The 21,238-nt window shown below is 46.0% G+C and overlaps 2 protein-coding genes across 3 annotated transcripts in view; one reads left to right on the top strand and one right to left on the bottom strand.

The window, feature by feature from the left end:
* SUMF1 (sulfatase modifying factor 1) overlaps positions 1-15,739 on the top strand; it is a 20,163-nt gene extending 4,424 nt beyond the window's left edge. The window contains exons 3-8 of one of the 2 annotated variants that reach the window (XR_001862302.1): positions 5,908-5,990; positions 7,948-8,070; positions 8,606-8,720; positions 9,591-9,704; positions 13,475-13,610; positions 14,895-14,982. Coding sequence is in view for 1 of the 2 variants with exons in the window: in XM_017735226.1 (XP_017590715.1) it covers positions 5,908-5,990; positions 7,948-8,070; positions 8,606-8,720; positions 9,591-9,704; positions 13,377-13,436; positions 14,895-15,005 (606 nt within the window). In the remaining variant the exon portion in view is untranslated. Of the gene's footprint in view, positions 1-5,907; positions 5,991-7,947; positions 8,071-8,605; positions 8,721-9,590; positions 9,705-13,376; positions 13,437-13,474; positions 13,611-14,894 lie in introns of both variants that reach the window. The other variant, XM_017735226.1, reaches the window with a different exon arrangement.
* Positions 15,740-18,739: 3,000 nt separating this feature from the next.
* LOC103616300 (histone-lysine N-methyltransferase SETMAR) lies at positions 18,740-21,236 on the bottom strand (the record flags this gene model as incomplete). Its single annotated transcript, XM_017735214.1, has 2 exons — positions 18,740-19,966; positions 21,198-21,236. Coding segments are annotated over 2 exons (816 nt in total), but the record flags the coding sequence as incomplete, so codon positions are not given.
* Positions 21,237-21,238: the final 2 nt, after the last annotated feature.

Raw genomic sequence — 21,238 nt, 5'->3', positions numbered from 1 at the left:
GTTGCAGCGGCGGGGGAAAGTGGAGGTGCCCTGGCCCCTGGCAGGGGTGGCACTGGGGGGGCTTTGAGTTCCTTCCAGCCTGAACCATTCTATAATTCCATTTTGTTCTGAGGGGATTTGAGAGCTCTTGCCAATAACTGCAGGAGTTTTCTTTGCTGTCCAGGTACCATGGAAAAGGGAAACAGGGTGGCACAACAGGAGTGCAGCTTCAGTCTTTGCTCACTGGAGAGAGTGAGAATGTTGTTATTCCTGGCTTGTGGAAGGCAGAAAAATTAATTTTTGCTTCAAGGCCAGATAAATTCTGCACTGAGGAGCCTGAGAGCATACAAATGTGTGTGCTGCCTTTGTCTGTATGGGCATGGAATTTTGGGCCTGGAATGCAATGGAATGGGTTCACTGGCAGCACAAGCAAACATAAATTCTGGCCAATCCAGAACTATGGGATGCTGCTTTCATCCCTGTTGGTATGGAAATCTCTGCAGTGGCCTGGAGCTGTGCAATTTGCCTATTTCATAATAACCCCAAACTGAAACATTCTGCATTTCAGCTGAACATCTCCAGTTGCTGCTGAGAGGAGCCCTGGTTGCAGGTGGGACAGCAGTGCCAGTGTGGGCAGGGTGAGCTGTTCCTCACAGCCCCCAGCGCTTCAGCTACTCCCTACAAGGAGCTGGGGAGATGGAGCTATTGAACTGTTCCTCTGGGTTTTTGTGCTCTACTCCCACCGCTGGGATAAAGAGGGATGTGCGGGAATTCTCCCTGGGAATTGCCAGTAACGTTAGCCCGTGTTTATCAGAGCAAACTGCAGTGTTACAGCAGGGCATGGTTTGTGCCTCGGGCTGGGGATAAGTCAGTGCACATCTCGTTTCCTTAAAGCTCATGTGCACTTGGTTACTGGAAAAAATGACCACTTTGAGTGCAGATTTAGATGTTGGCTGGAAATTAGACTTGCAGAGGTGTCTGCCTTTACCAGGAATATTGGTTCCTCAAAAGAAGCTTCTTCCGATTCCAAAACTTGCACTTAATGAATCTGACTGGATTTTAGCATCACATATTTGTGGTTATTTTTCTTGGAGGATTGACAGGGCTGTGAAGTTTTACACTGTCTGAACTGAAGTTCAATGACCTTTCCTTATGCAAAGGAAAAGGTCCCTTCATAAAAGTGCTTGTTTCCAATCAAGGCTGAAATATTTCTTGTAACTGATGACTTATAAAGTAAAAATAAATATATTTTAAAGCCACTGCCTTTCCTTTGTGAGCAGTTTCAAACTGCTGTAAAACACTGGGATTTAAGGCAGATAATATCAATATTCAATATTAAACAAACCCCCTTGTTGCTTCCATTTCTGAGCTCATGAGGGAGGCCATTAACTTTAGAAAATAAGAGTGAGAACAGATTCTTCTGTAATTAGAGCTTTGGGGGAGCTGGGACTTGTAATTGATAGAATAAATAGCACGGGAATTGCAGGAGCTGGCAAAATCAGGTATTCCCAGAATCCCAGGCTGGCTGGGGTTGGAAGGGACCTGTGGAGATCCTCTATCCCAACTCTGATGCAAATGTGAGTTACCTGCTGGACAAATACTCTGCTAACGGTGAGTTCGGGTCTGTGTGTGACTGGTCCCCTGCAGAACTTCCCAGTCCTGGCTCAGTTCTTGTCCCTCATTACAGCAGGTTTGTTCTCTGCAGGGACAATGGAGTGGATCCATTGCACAGTAATTATTTTTATTTCTTAAACTTCTCACCCTACTAAAAATGTTCCATTTTCTGTCTGCCTCTTTCTTCAGCAGTTCATTAATCAGTGCTCAAGGTTTAGGATCTGGCTTACGGGAGGAAAAACTGTCAGAGATTTATGCATATCTGCCTTACATGGATAAAATAAAACCTCATCCAAAAATTATGTTCTTTACTGAATAACTAATTTTTTCTCACGTCCTACCAATGCTAGCAAGATCCTTCTGCCTATCAAAGATGTACACAGCTTAACACCATCTGAGTCAAACAAGTGGTAACCTATTAAGTCAGCTTCTGAACTGGAGTTTTTGTAAGAACCCACCACTTAATAAATGATTTGTAAAGTGTTTTCCAGACTTGGGCTACTTTTCACTCAAAATCTCTTTTCACACAGTCAATTCTGAAATTGCTGAAGTTCTTACTCTGCAGTCACTTTTGCTTTTTCCAGCTGTCCATCCTGACCTGGTGTAAGGCTTTGCTACATTCAAATAGCATTAGAACGCTGCAGCACAACAGAAGATGATGTTTGGTGCCATGTGTCTGGCCAGCAGCATGAATTTGTCATCATCTTGTGGGCCTGACTTAAGGTTCAAATCTGCAGCTTTGTTATTTCAGAGGACTTGCTGCTTGATAGAATGTTGGAGTTGGAGCCAAGATGAGCTGCTCTGTTGAGTTTATTTTGGGTATTTTTTCTAATACATAAATCAGATTTGAATTTGAGATTTGCTTCTCAAGTGGGGGTTGTTTTTCTCGAATGTGGCCAGTGTCGTGTCAGTGCAAGACTAATAAATGTTTTTATTGCTATTGGCTGGGGGTTGGGTGGATTTGGGGTGTTTTTCAGGGGTATTCCCCTACTGCAGTACCAGCAATAGGGTAATGCTCCCAATGAAACTCACTTTGTGATGTTCCCCACTCTAATATTTTTTCTACATAGATTTAAGAAGGAATTTTCCTCAAGGTAATTGTGAAGTAGTTTAAAAATCTTGACATCATGAAGTAATGGAGCAATTAAAGTTAGGCTGTCCCAGCCTACTTGGAAAAGAAAATGGAACACTGAGAACGAGCATTTTCTGCAGGCTGTTAGTGGGAGTTGAGGCTTCAGCTCTGCAAATTGCTCCGCCCCAGTGCAAAGCTCGTGGGTCGGAATTAATTGCTCGAGCTCTTCCCAGTGTTATCGCACTGGGCTCTCTTTTCGCAGTGCTCTGAGTCTGTAAGAAGCAGAACAGTGAGTTCTTGAAGTTTAATCCTGGAGGGGAGAGCTGGATAATCCCCGTTTCCAGCTGGATCAGACCAAAACGAGCTCTTGTGCCTCCGCTTTGCTCTGGGAAGCGTTTCCCTGTGCACGAGCAGTTGTGTAAGGATTGCAGGGCAGGTGTGGGTAACCTGGCACAGGTGACATGCTGCAAGAATCAACCAAAAGGAGGGGTATTGTCCTCTGATTCAAGATCTATTCAGCAGCATCTGCTGCTATTTTGACAGGAGGAATCTGTTGCCCGTGCCCAGAACATGTTTCGGAGGGAAGCAGAACGTGAAGTGTTATGAAAGTAACTAAGCTCATTAGTGGCAAGGGAGGACTTGGCTGAATTAACTGTGATGTTGTAATATCTGTCTAATTAGCTCCTCTGCTAATTAGATTTAGAGCAATTAAAAGCTTTAAAGACTTGTGAGAAGTTCTGTGAGAGGACTGTAGATTTCAGGTACGAGATTTCTGGAAGGAGCAGCTTGGTGTGTGTTCACCAGAGCCAGGGACTGCCTTAGATGAGTCTCCAGGTAATTCTTGCAGGCTCTCCTGGCCTCTGCCTGGTATCCCTGTCCCAACACTGCATGTGTGCCTGCTCTGGAGCTCTGGGTGCTCTGCAGAGCCTGGCAGCCATTTGGTGCTCAGCTCAGCAGAGCCACAACCAGGAGCTGTGCACATGCAGTGCTCTCCTGTGCAGACATGACATTTTTCTTGGGTTAAAATAAACCAGCCTGATTGAAAGCATCTGCTTTTTCTTTTGCATCACAAAAATGTTTCCCAAAATTAAAGTCGTCTAAAGTGTAAATCTTTGCAGTCTCCTGCAGAGATGTTTTTATCCAAAACCCAGCAGTTTAATTTGCAAAAATATGTTGTGCTTAGAAACTGTCGAAATCTTGCTTGTGATCTTTCAGATTTTAGCTTAAGCAAATGGTTCTGCTGCTCTTTTATTTTCCTTAAATAGCTGTAAAATGCTAATTTTGGATTTCTGTCCTATTTTCAGTATAGTTTAAAGGTCAAACCTCAATATGGGCAAGGAATTGGTTAAATCAGACTAGTTTTAAACCTCTTGACTGTAGTATCAGTTCAGCAGCTTGGTCGCTCTGAAGCTGCAGTGCTGTGAGGGTTGAGCAGAGTATCTGCACGAAGGTCTCATTTTGGGGTTTGAATGCTCAGTAACAGAGCTGTAGCTCCTAGCAAGAGACCTGATATTTCTCATGCTTTTTGCAAAGGGCAGTGACTCTGCTTGGGGTGAGAATGTGCTGAGCTTGGTTAGACACTGAGCCAGAACTGGGGGTGACCTTGTTGGTTTATGTGCTTGTCGTGCTGGGGAGGTCAGAGAGGGTCTGTAAAAACTGTCATTGCCTGGGGGGTCCCACTGAGAGCAGGGAGAGCAGGGACAGAATGTCTGGGTCACCAGCAGGCTGCTGGGAGCCCCTTTGTTCCTTTGGTACTGAACACTCGGTGTTCCCTTTGGAAGGGAGGGTGTCCCCACCCTACGTGTGAACGGCTTCCCAGCCTGGAGGAGCCCTGCAGCCTCCTCAGGGATTGCAGAGCCCTTCCCCAGGGCTCCCAAAAGCTGTGGGCTCTGCAGCTTTAGTCCAGGATTGCTGTTGGTTTACAGGGAGCTTTTAGATACCCAGATGTGCTGTAGGTAAAATCCGTGTGTGCTGAGAGGGGAAGAGGGAAAAGAAGTGGGGAGTGTCAGAGCACAGGCTGCTGAGGTGCTCTAAACCCAGGCTAATGTGTGCTTGTGCAGCACCTCCAGTGCTTGGGCACTTCTGTTGATTTTCCTACTGAAACAGCCAAATGAGGGGTTTGATGTGCAATTTGGACCCGAGTTTTCTCAACAATTGATGTGTGACATAGATAATCTTTTCTCCCATGTATGTGTAATTACATGTTAAGTGCTCTGTTGAAGGATGCAGCTTCCCCCTAGAAGCTGCTGTTAAAATTGTTTGCCCAGACTGATTCTGGGTCTCCTCAATACCAGCTTGCAGTGACTTTTTGGACTTTGCTCTGGAGGTTTGGTGAGTTAAAGGGTAACACTCTTGGCACTTTTCCTACCTGTGTGAGTAACACTTGACAAAGTTGGTCTAGGACTAACCAGCCTCTGGGCTGTTTGCCTCCTAAAGCATTCCAGACTCATTTCCTTTGATTTTTGTTCTTTATAGACATTATCTCTGTAACAGGACTATTTTGGAAGCTGTTGGAATAAACCCACTGTTGCTGGGTGGCATAAATGTTCTTTTTTTGCCTCAGTGAAGGCCCCATTATTAAAATAAGTATTTCTAAGTGAACATGAATCAGAACAGAACAGTTAAGCATGACCTCCTCTGCTTTGAAGTAAGCTTATTAGAAGAAATCCTTAAAGAATGTCTTCCAGGAGAAACTCCTTGGCATTGAAGAACCAAATTTGGGACTTCTGGTTTGAAAGAAATACTCAATGTCTGCATTGCTACAGAGGATTTTGGCTGTGTGATATTTCCCAGCAAACCAGCTGGGGGAAAGAAAAAGAGAGAAAAGGCTTCATGCTTCGCTTCCCTTGTGTGGTTCTTCTGTCTCCACCTTCTGGAAGCTGAGAGCAAATAATTTAAAATCAGCTTAGTGGGTTAATGACCTGGAAAGCAAATGTGTCGCAAGATGTGTGTTTGACCCCCAGCTAAAGGGCATCATCAGGGGGTTGTTTCAGTTATGTCAAAACACTGAGTCCAGGGAGCAAATAATTGGGGTGAAAATGCTCTTTAGGCCAAAATGGTAATTTTTTTATCCTCTCTGCAGACTGCGTCAGGCTAAAGTCAGCCAGGAGGTTAAATTCATACAGGTACAGACTGGTTTGGGTTGGAGGCACCTTAAAGCCCGTTGTCACCTGGTGGTTTTTCAGAAAACCCCTTAGCTGGGAGTTTAAGTGTCCTTCCCTGGTGCTCTTGTCCTTTTTCAGGTGGCAGCTGCTCCCTGGTGGTTGCCTGTGAAAGGAGCCAGCTGGAAGCATCCCGAGGGCCCTGACTCCAGCATCTCCAGCAGGTGAGCCATGAGCAGCCATTCCATCGTCACACACAGTGCTGGTGCATATCCCTGTGGCTCCCACCAGGAGTGGGGCTGCAGGAAAGGGTTTTTATTTAGTCACCTGTCTGCTGCTGCTGCTTCTGGGATTGTTTTCCCACCTTCTGGTGCGTTGCATGCAGCGTTCCATGGCCGTGGTCAATGATGGAGTGCACAAAGGTCTGTGAGGACCATGCTGAAAAGAGCCTCAGAGTTTGCTGTTCACGTTTGTGCACCAGCAGTGAAACACAGCAGAGCTTCCAAGGGTCAGAACCTTCAGTGCAGACCTGGGTTTGGAGAGGGAGGGTAACTCCTCACTACATGCACACTCCAGGAGTCTGGGTAGGGTGCACTCTTCCATGTGGGATTTGGAAGCCTCTTTCTCTGGCAACTGAAGAGTTTTGTGCTTTTTTTACTGTGTTCTGACTTTGTGGAAAATCAGTTGTGACTATCTAGAACCTCTAAATGCTTTGGAAAACTCTGCTTTTTCTTACAGTTAGTGCCACGCTCTGCCTGCACAAACCCTGAAACTTGCTGATCCTTGTTTTCATACAATTGCTTTCCATTCTGAAGATGAATTTTAGGCCTAGAAAATCAAATTACTCTCTTCATTTGGGACCACTCACATTGCAACTGCCTCTCTCACCAGGCATGTGTCAATGAAGCTGGCACTTCAACTAGTGAAAGTTTCTAACAGCATTTTGAAATCAAATCAGACTCTCTAGCCTAGATGTAGTAGGTTTTTGAGTCCTCTAAGGACAGGACTTTGTTAGTGCACCATCATCTGATGGCTGAAGTGCTCAGTAACGAGTTGTCTGCTCTCCAAGGGCAAGGGAAGAATTATCTGAGGCAAAAATAGAGATAATAGCTGGAGGCGTTGTTAGGGGGAGACAGGAATTGAGGTCAGAGCCAGCAGACAGGAGCTGGAAACCTGCCATGAAATTCTGGGCTTGTGCAAGGGTGGTACAAACCTGGCCTGGCACAGCTGCTGGGAACCTGCCACGTGGAAGTGGCCCCATGGATTAACAGGGATATGTTGGCTTCTTAAACGGGGCAGGAAAGAGAAATTTATAGAAAGTTCCTCTCTCTCCTGGACCCTCAGCTCTGGAAGCATCTTGGTCCGTTGGAGGCTTGGATGGGGAGGATCCTTCTGCAAGAATGCCTGGGCATTTTTTCTGTCTTTTTCTGGAAAAAAACCCCAATGACTTTAATGTCAGTCCTGGAACCAAACCCCATTAAAGATGGGAGCTCTTGTGTAAACTGTGGACTGCTTAAAGCACCCAAGGAATATCACTTCCCAGCTGAATTTCTGTGCTTCAGTTTCCTGGGCTGGGTGCTGCAAACGCTGGTGTTGGTAAGACTCTTCCTCATGTCACTTCTCCCTCAAAACTCCCCAGCTGGCAGCAAGGAAAGGACTCAGAGCAGGAGAAGAGCCACAGGGGAGTGAAGAACAATCACCATTAAATTGCAATGTGCATTTTCCTGTTGAGAATCCTGGCTTCTGGCTGAGATGCCCCTTGCCAGGCTGGTTTGACTGTGAGGATGCTGGAGGCCTTTGGTGCCTTCCTTTGGGTCTGCAAGCACCCAGGTTGCCACAGAGGGCAGGGTAGGGACAGTTCCCTGCTGCCTCCTGGGTGCTGCACTTGAGAAAGCACAAGCCATAAATAACTGTAGAGCTGGAGGTGGGAGCAAAACGAGACAAACAGAAGTTAATTGTTTTCTCTTCCTGTTTCCCTCTGATGGCTGCATTTCCCTTCCAGCATCTTGCTGCTTTTCCTTAAACAGTTTCTCTTCTGTAAATGTCACCTGGTGCCTGGTCCAGCTGTAACTGAGCTGTGAACTCATCAGTCCTGTGTGCCTCTGAGTGTCACATTGTGCTGTGCAGCCCTGAGTCTGCCTGGTGCCCTGAGCAGCCTGTCCTGTTCCTTTTTTTCCCCAGAATGGACCATCCAGTCCTTCATGTTTCCTGGAATGATGCTGTGGCCTTCTGCACGTGGGCAGGGAAGCGGCTACCGACAGAGGCTGAGTGGGAGTACAGCTGTCGAGGGGGCCTTGAAAACAGGTACCTGTCCTGAGGGTGTCCCTGAGCAGGGTCTGAAACTGGGGTTTGCCAGATAAGGAGGAGTTGTGAGGGGTTTATGACCCTCAGTGTGCTCTGCAGCCAGGCTGGGAGAGCTGGGGGGTTCACCTGGAGAGGAGAAGGCTCCAGGGAGACCTCAGAGCCCCTTTCAGGGCCTAAAGGGGCTCCAGGAGAGCTGGAGAAGGACTGGGGACAAGGCATGGAGGGACAGGACAAGGGGGAATAGCTTTACACTTAAGGAGGGGAGGTTTAGATTGAACATTAGGAAAAAAGTATTTATTGCAAGGGTGGGAAGGCCCTGGCACAGGGTGCCCAGAGAAGCTGGGGCTGCCCCTGGATCCCTGGCAGTGTCCAAGGCCAGGCTGGACATTGGGGCTTGGAGCAGCCTGGGACAGTGGGAGGTGTCCCTGCCCATGGCAGGGGTGGCACTGGATGGGCCCAAACCAGCCTGGGATTCTATATAACACTGACTTTTAATTAGAAGTGTTTGACAGCTGTGCTGTTTGTCCTTTCCCAGGCTTTTCCCATGGGGTAACAAACTGCAGCCCAAAGGCCAACACTACGCCAATATCTGGCAGGGAGAATTCCCCACCAATAACACAGCAGAGGATGGGTACAAGGGGACTGCACCTGTAAGTGTGTCTCAGAGACAATCCAGCATGAGGAAATGATCTTAATCTTCCTAAAATTAAGGTCTGTCTTCAGCCGGATGAGCCATGGCTGTTTTCCTTCCCTGTGCTCTTTCATTTTAGATTTTAAGTTACATGAAATTTCACTGCAGGCTTGAGCATTATCAAGGGACACTTTTACAAGCTAATTGAAAAGTAAAGATTGCTTTCATTTTAACTTCTAGTTCCTCTCAAACTGACCTCTTTTCCCCCTTTCCAGTCAGTTTGTAGTGAGAAGCTGAAATACTTTCTGCCTGCACTTCTGGCCTCACAGTTTTGTGAACTCAAAAATCACACACTAGTTAAAAAGAAATTAAACTTCCCTTTTGGAGAAAGGTTGAGCCTGTCCAGTATAACAAACAGAGTGGAATTTTAAAGGCAATCAAGAATGGGAACGAATTATTTAATGGTAGTTAAGTAAGTCCAAAAGTTTCAGAAGAGGAGCCTGCACAGGCAGGAGTTGGCAGCCACCGTGGCTTTTCCTTGGTGGGAGGGGAATCTGGGAGCTGTGAGTGGGATCAGGGCATTAATGCCATGCCAGGTGTGCCTGCTGGTCAGACAGTGCCTCTCTGGAGAGGGTCAGTCTCCAAAACCAGCGAGGAGATGCTGTGTCACACGGGAACAGGGTGCTGGGGACCCAGAGGCGGTCCCAGTTTTCCATCCTGTTTGATTTAAATGCAGTATGTAACAGTGTTCCAGTTCTGCACCACTGATCTGGTGTCTGCTTTTGGGGCTCCTCAGAGTGCCCCTTCAGCAGCCTGGGGCTGGGATTGAAACCCTGCTTTGTGTGGAGTGGTTACAGAGCTGTGCTCCTGTGTTCCCTGTCTCGTGCAGGTCACTGCCTTTCCCCCCAATGGCTACGGCCTCTACAACATGGTGGGGAATGCCTGGGAGTGGACATCTGACTGGTGGGCTGTGCACCACTCCCCACAGGAAGCTCACAACCCTGTAAGTGTTTGGTTGGTGTCATGTCAAGTACAGAATCCCCTCCTGTGACTTGGATCTCGTTGCTGTTTGAAAACCTCCTGTTCTTTGCTCCAGGGGTGGGCTGTGTTCTGGGGAATGGGAGTATCACACCACAACACTGGAATTACAGTGCTCTACTGCAATTTTTGTGCTGTTTGCTTGGTTGTCCACACCTGGTTAACCATTGAATACTTCCAAACGGGCCTCATATTGCAGAAATTAAGAATTTTTGGAATGACTCCTTAAAAAAGGAAGGTTTTTAGTTCCTTTATGTTGCTACAAGCTGTACTTATTTTATCCCTACCAGGCAGAGAACAAACCAGCATGAACTATCTTCCTGGCTTCTGGTAGCTCATTTTAAACTGGACATGTGACAGAGCTCAGGTTTAGGAGAAGTCACCAGGCTCTGAGGGTGAATCTATGTTTTCCTTTGTGGCAGACAGAGAGAGGGTCCTGCAGGGTGAGATTGTGTGGTGCTCTGTCTCAGCAGATTCCAGTTTTAGTGTTAGATCTGCTCCTCTTCTGCTTACCCAGGATGAGTAACTCTCATGACCTCACACAAAATATGACAAGTGAGGCCACGTACAGTTTGTCACTCAAAACCCCACCAAAACCCCAGTGTTTTTTATTTGCTTACAAATTACAAAGCGCTTTCAGGTTTATTTTTACTCCTGGTAACTATTTGTGAATGCAAGACAATCAGTTATGAAACCCCCCCCAACAATCCATGTGCAGAATTCCATACATTCCTTGTAACCAATCCCCAGCATACCCCAAATCTCTCCAGTACTAGAAAGCTGCTTTGAAGATTTTTGGTTGTTAAACTAAATATGTTAAAAACTTTGCCTGAGCTCTGACCCTCTGGAAGAATTCAGAGTCTTTTCAGCCCTGAGAACACATCCTATATTTAGGCTACACTGCCTTGTGCTCTGCAGAGACTGAAGAGCTGGGCTCTGATAGATCTGGTGCTAATCAGTTCTAATGTCTCAGAAGATAACTGCAGCCTGGCTATTTTGGGACACCTTTTCACATGAGGAGATTCAGTTTCCTTACCCATTTAATCAGAAAAACCCTTTGGAATTCACTTTGAAGTGCTCTGCCTCAGACACTGGATTCTGACAATCAGTTTGCATCTGAAAAAATCCTGAAAGCCTCATTGTTAACACCTAGTTTTTAAATACTTTCTGAAGTGTCTGGGTTTAAAATCTCAGCAAACTCATGGAGCTTAATAGAAAGCAAAATTCATAGGACACTTGTTCCCCACCATCACCTTAATCCAGCAGGAAGTGCTGCTGCCTTGGCATCATCAACACCAAAGTGTCTCACTTAAATCATTTTAATGAAGGTGCCTCACTGCAATCCCAGAATCCCAGACTGGTTTGTGTTGGAAGGACCTCAAAGCCCACCCAGTGCTACCCCTGCCATGGCAGGGACACCTCCCACTGTCCCAGGCTGCTCCAAACCCCAATGTCCAGCCTGGCCCTGGGCACTGCCAGGGATCCAGGGGCAGCCCCAGCTGCTCTGGGCACCCTGTGCCAGGGCCTGCCCACCCTCCCAGGGAGGAATTTCCTCCCTAAAATGTAACTGATCCTTTAGCAGAGAGAGCCAAGTGTGTGTGTGAGGTCAATCAAACCACAGTCCCTTTATGGGTTATTTTGTGGTGACTTCTGGCTCTGATTTTTTTTTGTATGAGCTGCAGTTCTCTGTTTGAAAACTGATTTCTCTCCAAACAGAGTAACCATGTGGTTGGTGGTGTACTGCAAATCACTGTGCACCATCAGAAAGCATTTGCTTGATGTACTGAAAGAAATACAACTTTATTTTCAATAACAAAAAAGCTTCTGTGTTGTTTTTAGTAACTTTTAAAAGAACAATCCAACTTTTATGAGCTTTGGTAATGGAATGCACAAGCACTTGTAATTATGTAATCAGACTGGAGTATGGCTGTTGCAGTATTGTAGTACAGAATAACCTTGCTAATATACAGTAAATTCTGGGGTTTAAATCTGGGATCAAAGTCTGGACAGCTCTGGCCCTTTGCACCAGGCAGCCAATGTCCTTCCCCTCCAGCTGGTGCACTTCTCCAGGTCAGGCCATAAAACAGTGGTGTCTGATAGAACAGAGATCTGCTTGTTTTAATCAAATGTGACCTTAATTGCTGGGCTGTGATTAGCTTTAGTGAGGGGAAGCACAACCAAGGCAGTTTCCTTCATCTCTAAGTGAGATATGTGCACAAGCAAATATTAACACTGCACATGCTGATGATGGCTATTGGTTTTCTGATTTTCAGACATCTTTGCCAGTTGTTTTATGATAAACTCCTTACCTTCAGTGATTTTAAATAGGAGGATGATGTTTTGCAATAGAATAGATTAATGGAGGACACTACAGCAGATTTCTGCAGGTGGTGAAGTGTTTCAGTGCTGTAATCCTCCTTCAGAGGCTGTGGGGGTCAATTTAAGTTGGTTTTTTTGTTAGCAAATAACCTTTGATGCTCAATTTTTGCCTGGTGGAAGATACTTGTAATTAATAAAAAGATGCACTTATGAGCCTTTGGTTCACGTGCTGCTCAGTACAGGTCATCCCTTTGTGATTGCTGACACCTGATAGATTTAGGGCTCTCTAACCCTAACTAAACGTGTTCCTCTTAGTTTATAAAAGTGTCTCTGGAGCCAGTAGCACAGATTGCACTGCACACACAGTGTGTGCACTGCAGCATTTAAGGGAAATCCTGCTCCTCAGCCCCATTGTTCTGCTTTGTCTTGTTCCCGTGGAACTTTTTTTAGGTCAGTTTTCTCCTGGCTTCCCTTAAAATGAGATTAGCAGGCTGGGTGATGAGTGTGCTGGTTAGTGGCTTATCTCAGAGCAGGGACTGCATCCACATGCAGGTGTTGTGAGGACAGTTTCCAGAGGCCTTGGAGTAGGAGCAAGGCTGTGCCTGTGGAGGAGCACCCAGGCTTGGAACCGAGCGGATGCTGCCTCAGGGTGTGGTTTTCCTTGACTATTTGTGTGCCACTAAATGCAGTGGTAGGCCAAATTCTTTTTCACAATTACAGATTTTGGCAATAAACATGAGGCTGCTGCAGTTTGTGTGGTGAACTTCCATACAAAGCAGTCAAACTCGGGGGGTGCAGGCAGGAGCTTCTGGAGTACCAGTGTCATCTCTCAGGATTTTCTGACAGTCCCTGGGATTTCTGTTCAGTTACAAATGCTCCTCTGGGGTAGATTCTTTTAGGACATCACTCCCTGCTAATGCAGACCTGGGTGGGAGACAACTGTACCCCTTGAGACAGGGTAGGAGAGTGAGATCCATGCCAGGTGTGGCCCGACTGGTTGCAGGGTAGTCACTGAGGAAAGCTGGAGCTCATTTTCTTCTTGGTAAAATCCTCTTTAGGAACCTCCCTGTTATCAGGTATTAACCGAAACAAGGCACTGGTGGACAGCAACTGGAATGTTAAATATTTGCAGTGGGGAGGGAGCACAGTCACTGTCACCTGCAAGTCCTGCATGGCAGAATTATTTCAAGCTGTCTGGTTCAGACACCACTGACATTTGTTACACCCCTGGAATATTTATGATTGCTCCTTATCCTTCTCCTTACTCTCTAATTAGCAATTATTCCCTGAGTACTGACCAGTGTCCTCCCCTCCCCAGAAAGGGCCATCCTCAGGCACGGACAGAGTGAAGAAGGGTGGATCCTACATGTGCCATAAGGTAACGTGGTGTTTCCATGTTCCTCTTCCCTCTGAAAGCACTTGACCATGAAATGATCCTCTGACAGAGTTTCCTGGCAGCCTGGATGCTTGTCAAGGGGTTTCATGGAATTTATGAAGAGCAACACCTGATGTTCCTAAGGATCTCTTTTTGTTTAGCTTGGAATCAAAACAAGTAAGTTTTTTTCCTCAGTGTGGGTTTTAGACACAGAACGTCAAATTGATGTGGGCTTCTAATGCTGTTTTCATGAGAGAGCTTGAGTGATACTTGTCAGAGTAGAAAGTGTGGATGTGACTTTGTTTTTTAAGTTTTAGAATGGCTTTTGATCCAGAAAGGATATGGAGCTCCCAAGTAACCTGGTCTAGTGAAAGGTGTTCCTGCCCAGGGCAGGGGGTCGGGACTGGATAAGCTTTAAAGGCCCTTCAATCCAAAATCCTTGTATAATTCTGTGGTTCTATGATATCAGGTGTTTGTTTGCAGAGCTGGCTGGGAGATGAAGTGTTTCAGCTGAGTTGGTGGCATACCTGAAAATCCTTCAGAACAGCCAGGATGTGACCACAGAGCGATGGCTGTTCATGACACAAAATCATGTCTTAAACTCTGCTCATGCAGTGCTTAAAACCCCTCATTGTAGACCTCCTGTTTCATTAAAGCTGTCCTGCTCTTCTTCCCTTGCAAAGCCTGTGGCTGGCAAATCACTCCCATAATTAGATTAAATTTTCTACAGTGAGATCCCATTTTCTACACTGATTTCCTTCTTAGGTGAAATCAATGTCAGATGTTAATTAGCAGTTTTGATTAAATTAACAGTGGAATAGGCTCCTCAGTGATGAATAACATGACCCATTTTGAGGGTTTGTGAAGATTCTAGTCTGCCCTAGTCTTTTTTTGTAGGTGATAAAACTAGGCTGTGTATCAAGGCAAAACCCCACTGAATACTGTTAGTACAAGGGCTCTTTATGAGGTGCCTGACGTCTGCTCAGACTGATCTTTCTGTGCTGATGCTCTTCTCCCTCTCAGAGCTGACAGAGGCTGAAGTTGCATCTTTTTACATCCCATCCCAGAAGTCTGGCATCTCATTCAGGGAAATGTTTCCAGGCAGGTGCCAGTACCTGTCCATTCCAGTGGGGCATTAGCACACGGATACACAGCTCAGCCTCTGAAGGGAAGCTGAATGGTTGTTTTAGCTTTTGCCCAGAGCAGGAGAGACTGACACTTACTGGCTGACACTTTATCAGACACTTTGCCATTCAGTCTAGTTTTTGTCAGCTGGTGTCTGTGTAGGCTTCCCTCATTTCTAACGCAGTGATTTCCATCTGTATCAGCTCATTGATCTGTCTCTAAGCGATGGCAATGTTTTGCTGTGTTAATCTACCTAATTAATCTGCTAACCTAACAAACCGTTGCCTGAGGAGCCCCAGCTGTGCTAAGAAGTTCCCTTTGTCTGTTGCTGTGCAGTCCTACTGCTACAGGTACCGCTGTGCAGCTCGGAGCCAGAACACCCCCGACAGCTCCGCGTCCAACCTGGGCTTCCGCTGCGCTGCCGACACCGCCCCGGGGCCACGCTGAGCACAGGGATGTGCCTCGGGCACAGGAAGGGCTGGATCCCAGCCCAGGGAGAAGAAATGTGAGCAGCATCCCTTGCTGATGACACAGAATGGAAAAACCTTGCTTCAAGTTCCTGCTGGGGGAAGAAAAACCAGCACTACTCAACAGTGCTTGGAGAACCTTCATGTTCATGAGGAACCTGGCCTGGATTTAAATCCTGACCACAGTGTTTTGGATTCAACTGGAACAAAACTGAGCAGAAACATGCCAATCATGTTTTCAAAGATTACTTAATCCCAGAATTACTTAGACTGGAAAAGACTTCCAGGATTATTGAGTCCAACCCTTGACTGATCACCACCTTGTCAACTACAACAGCTCTTTTAGACAAGATCTTTATTAATTAGTTCTATTTATATAGAGTTTCTACACTCAAATGCAATAAGCAAAGACTTTATAAACTTCTAGACAGCTTTAAAAGAAATCTGAGGCAGTTAGGAAATTCTAGGCAGCTTTAAGAGAGAATGAAGGAGTCAAGAGCGAGGGCTGGGAGATGACAGCTCTCCCTACAGGCAGCTCGCACAGCCTGTTACATTCCACTTGCAGTGAAAATCATGTCCAGAAATGGGCTTCTTCTGGGGAGATACTTGCTGCTCTTTAGGAAGTGCCTTCTGCAACTGAGGGTGATGATCCTCAGGGTGATGATGATTATAAATCTTGTATGTATTTGAATAAAATATCAAGCTTTTGTTTATGCCAAAGACTTTTATTGATGGAAAACCACAATTTCCTTTGAATTTCTTGGACGCAGCGTAGGCTTATTTTAGGGACTTGGAAAATGCAAAACTCGCCTCATTAGAAACTGAAGCTAATGAATGATTCTACTTGAATCAAAGTCATGGAAGTGATGGCAGATGGAACTGTGAGCCCTAAGGCCTAATAGGGTAAATTTCTAAACTGTTTTGTTGAAAATAAAATTCCTCACTGAAAAGGGGAGGAATTTTAGTAAGTAAGAAGGGAAATGGGGGTAATTGAAAAAAACCTTGTTTTGGGATCTGAATGTAACAGTGGATTAACAAAAGCCCTGGCACTGATGCTGGTCCTTGCCAGCATTGTCTTTTCTGTAGAAAACTGGATTTGGCTTTAATGCAAATCCATCACTTGCCAGCTCCTTCTGCACTGGTTTCATGTTGAAAAGATGACACAGGAGAATGCCTGGGCAGCCCCCCACCAAACACCAGCCTCCAGTGGGGTCCAGGTAAGTCCAGCAGGCAGAAGAATCTATTCCAGGACACAGCATGATGTGGCACAATATTGAGAGACTGATAATGATTATTGCACTCAGAGTAGAAAGGAGGAGGGAGGATGAGAGGAAACTCAAGAGTCTTTTGAGCTGTTTGATTGGATTCATTGTGGAAGAGCACACTGAGCTGTGAGGGGCAGACTGGGGCTCTGAAACTGCAAGGAGCCTGAAGGGGAAAGTGAACAGAAATTCAGCAGATACAAGAAAGGGTCTATTTTTTTTTTCTAGTTTCTAGATAGGGAATATTTTAGTAGGATTTTGGTCCACTCCCCGAGGCAGCTGCAGTGCCAAGGCATGGTGGAGTATAGTGCACATGCTGTATGGAAAAAAGCCTTTAACAACTGTCAGGGTGGTTTAGAACTCAGTAACTATTACTTTGTTTTTGCAAGGCTTTCAGTGTGGCTGTTTTGAGCAGTCCAACATTGTGTTCCTGTTCTGTGCTGGGAGGTTTGCTCTAAGCAGATAACTGGGATCAGCTCACTTGCCAGGGGCTGCAGCACTGGCATGGGCTGAGGGATAGGATTGCACGGACAGAGGGCTCAGCTGTGCTCCTGCTGTAAGGCTGTGATCAAGGACTAGATACTACTAAAGGTGGTTGGGGCTTTTTTTAATCTACACTTCCTTAACTACTCAAAATCATGCCAAGTGCATATTCATAACAGGAAGGTAACAAACTGTGCTGTCATCCTGAAAATGAGGAGTGCAGATGCTGTAAACTAATCTTGAAACTTTTCTCAGGAGGGAAAGACGAAGCGGATTGGATCATCTGCTCCCAGCCCTGTGGTCTGAAAGTGGCTGGCATGATGCCTTTTCAGGGAGAAAACCAGGTAAGACTCTACACAAGAGACCTTGCAGTCCAGGCTGTGCTCTGGAATCCTGTGCATTCCAGGATACAGGATCCAGGGAGCTTCTCTCCTATAGCAGCAAGAACCCTCAGGCAAGGAGTAAAGTTAATGGTCACTCAGCCTGTAAACTAATTCTGACAAGCAGCTGAAACCCTTTGGAAGGTTTCTGCACTGACAGAAATGACACTTAATGATTAACCCTAAGAGGAATCATGTGGTAATGTTTATCTTCATATGAACCCACAGCAGTGTGTAAACCCCAACAGCAGCAGGAAGGCACTTAAATGGGAGAGGCTAAACTGCATCTTATCAAGGAAGCAAAGGTAAACACCAAGTAGGATTTTGTTTAGCAAATAGCAATATGTCCTTTATCCCTGGTCAGTATCAGGTTAATCACAGAGAGGTTTGGGTTGTAAGGGACCTTAAAGCTCATCTTGTTCCAAAAGCCCTCCCCAGAGCAGGAGACCTTCAGTTTGCTCAGAGCTGCATCCTTGAGTCAATCTGATCATATTTCAATAGGAAAGTAAATCTCCCAATGAATATTGAAATATTGATAATCATTTCTGCTCTTTTAGAGTAGAGAGAATTACAGAGAGCTCCCAGTTTTTAGCTGTTTGCCTGGATTCCTTGTGAAAGAGCACACTGAGCTGGGAGTGACAGCTCAGTCCTTCAGTGGCACCAATTTTTCAGGTCCAAATCAAAGTTGTCTTTAATTTAAAAATGAAGTTACTGATAGCCTCCAGAACAGCTGATCCCCACGAGATGTACTCCCTTGTGTGTGTTATGTCAAAGGGTATGGAAACAGGTAAAGATCAAACTGTCCAGAGCAAATAACTGAGGGTTTGTGCTGCTGATGGCACAATGTGACATGAATAAAAAGCTGCACTGCAGTTTATCCATCTTAAATATCAAAACCAGCCTGTGTGAAGCTGCCTTAATTTGATCTTTGCAGCAGGGAAGTGAAGGAACATGCAGTTACAGAATGTGCCCATCTGGCAGTGCATCCCTGGTGGAAGGAGGTGCTCAGAAAAGCCCTGCACAGCTGTTAAGAGCTGGACAAGGACAATGCAAAGAAGATGCAAGGACTTTCTCCCTGTGCTGGGAAAGGCCAGGCCTTGCTTAATGCTGCCTGGCCCTGGAGTAGTGAAAACATGGATCAGTTAGCAGCTGAAAGAACCCTCGTGCATCTGTCAGCTGTTCAACACAAAAACACAAATCTGTTGTTGTTCAGATGTACTTCTGTATTTCTACTTTCAGTCAACTGTCAGCATCACCCTGCTCCATGCTGCAGGGGCTGGATTTGCTTCCTGAGCATGTACTGACAGTGCTGGGGAGTAACAGATGTGCTGCTTGCTGTGATTGCAGAGATCTGATCAGAGCAGCCTCGAGGCTGAGGTGATTAAAAAGATGGGATGTTGTGCTCCTCAGAGACTGCAGTCCTGCACCACTTCCACAAAGCTAAATGGGAGTGAAATAGCCAGTCAGTCATAGTCTGCTGTGGGCATGCAGCTACATGGGACACACAAAGTATTAAAGCTACTCTTTCCTTTTACATCAATAATAAGTAGTTACTATGCTTTGTGGAAGAAAAAAAAAATTACAGCAAGTAATTTGAAAACAATAATTTAATGGATTTTAAGAAACCTAATGCCTTCCTTGCAAGTGTCATGATTCATGGTGTCATTTTCTTGTGCCATTGTCAGTGACTTTTCTTGCTGTTATCACATGTCCTGTCCATGTACAAGTGCTAAAGGTACAAATTCTTTCTGAAGGGTACAAACCAAGAGAGCTGCTTTAACATACAGCAAGCTGCCAGAGGACAAGAAGACAAAAACACCAGGCCTGGCCTAGTCCCTGATTTTGGAACATCCTGAAGCTCCATAATCCCTTGTACTATGCACCTTGGAAAGTCCTTGAAAAGGTTTTTCCATGAAATTCTTGAAACCTTGTCTCTTTGCTGCTACTCAAACCCACATGTGCTTCCTTGTCGAACACAAAGAGTTTTATTTAACTACTAGAGGAAATAATACTTTTTAGGTGTGTTTAAGGCTGAAAGGCTATGGAGAACTTGCTGGTGTGGAAAAGAGGGAGCTGTCCCAAGGCAAGAAGGAAGCACACGTGTGGGAACCACAGTAGCAAGGTTTTCTCAGCCTGTTCTCTTCCTCCAGGGGTTTGTGTTCTCTGCTAGTTCCTGGTAAATTATGGAATCTTCCAGAGTAATCATATGAAAGTTCCTCTCCAGCAGAAATATCAGCGGCTGCAAAAAGCGCCAGTCTGGGCACCATGGAGTCAACTCTCACTGGCACCATAAACAGATTGGGTTCACAGGAGTGGTTCAGGAACCTGCCCACGTTCCCGATGTGGGTGGGATCCACAAAGGTCTCCATGACCCGCCCGTCGTGCAGGTGCTCCCTCACTGCTATGATGTAGTTTGGGTCCTGTGCTGTCTGGGCCTGGATTCTTCTGTGAGCCTCAGCAAAGCCCAGAACCTCCCCAGCATACTCACACACAAACCTGCCCCTGGGGACGGGCTCCAGCGTGCGCACTCCCCAGCCCTTCCTCTCCGTGCGGAACACCTGCAGCCGCAGCTGCAGCCCCCGCTGCCCCAGCCTGTTCTGGCACCCGTCCCCACACTGGCACAGGCTGTTGCACTCAAACACAGGCCTGGAGAAGTGCTGCTCGTGCTGCTCTGGCAGCCTGAGGCACAGGCTGGCGGTGTGGGTCTCCCCCCGGGCCCGAGCCACGCAGGAGCTGCTGCGGCACGAACAGCCCGGGAAGGTGATTTCAGTGGGGTCGATCTCTCCGTCTGCTCCGGCCACGCTGTCGGGGCTGTACTGCAGAGAGAACAGAGGTCAAAGCCTTGGTATTGTCAGTGCTCAAAACCAGAGCTTTTAAAGTTTGTGTCTGCCCATGACTGATCCCAAAACTCAAATCATGAATGCTTCATTTTCCTGTAAACTTCCAACTCAAACTTGTCTGAAGTGTTTAAAAGAACACAAATCAGGTATTTCATATAGACCAAAAAACAACTGATAGTCTTGTTAGTGTCTGAATTTCTCAAAATAGCCCCCCAGACACAAAAAATGCTTGGCAGAAAAAAATCAGCTAATTAGCTCTACTATGTATGGCTTTCATTTATAGAGATACCAAAGATATTTATTTATGGATATATTTATTTGCAGAATTTTCAAGGTATTGTTAAAGTAATCTCCCCAGACTTCAAAATTCTCAGTAAGTTACTCCTGAGGTTAATCTATAGCTATTCTAAGCCACAGAATTTCAAATACACATTTATGTTAAAAATGACGATTCAAGTTGCATCCAAACTTCCTCCTAGCTCCGCTAGAAAATCAGGTTCTCAAAATTACACTGATGCCCCCAGCAGGTGAATGGTTTTAGAACCACGGACTATTACAAAACAAAACCTGATAGAAACTGCAACATTTGAAAACCAAGATATAAAAACAGCCTCGGGTATATTTTCATTCCCTTCTCAGCATTCAGCTTTATTTAAAAGCCGGAAGGATGTGCTATCACTAAATATTACATTTCACAGCAGCTTGTACCTGGCAAGTTCTGGGTGTTGTGAAAGATGACAGTGCATTCGCAAGTTTCTTTTTTTATAAACATCAGCTTCTCAGTCACTCGGCTTTACTCAAAACCCAGTTTAATGTTCCTCAACGACCACAACCTTTCCCATTTCGGTAAAATACGGACACACCACGTAATTCCGGGATATTTGGGTCTATAGGGGTCACATCTTTATTTTTTCCCCAGGCTTTTCGGAAGCTTTTTCAATGTGTTTTGTAAAGACCAATACCACTGAAGAAAATTCCTAGGCATCCTGGAGTGACAGGGCAAGGGGGAACGGACCCAAACTAAAAGAGAGCAGGTTTACATTAGATATTAGGGAGAAATTCTTCCCTGCGAGGATGGGGAGGCCCTGGCACAGGCTGCCCGGAGAAGCTGTGGCTGCCCCATGGCTGGCGGTGCCCAAGGCCCGGTCGGACGGGCCTGCAGTGGAAAGTGTCCGTGCTCCCCTCTCCTCCCCGGTCTCCCCGGTACCTGGAAGGCCGGCGGGGCCTCCCCGGGCGGCCACAGCGCCA

The sequence above is a fragment of the Corvus brachyrhynchos genome, unplaced genomic scaffold, assembly GCF_000691975.1.
Source record: "Corvus brachyrhynchos isolate BGI_N302 unplaced genomic scaffold, ASM69197v1 scaffold95, whole genome shotgun sequence".
In the NCBI taxonomy this organism is placed as follows: domain Eukaryota; kingdom Metazoa; phylum Chordata; class Aves; order Passeriformes; family Corvidae; genus Corvus; species Corvus brachyrhynchos.
This window is presented reverse-complemented; position numbering and strand designations above follow the sequence as displayed.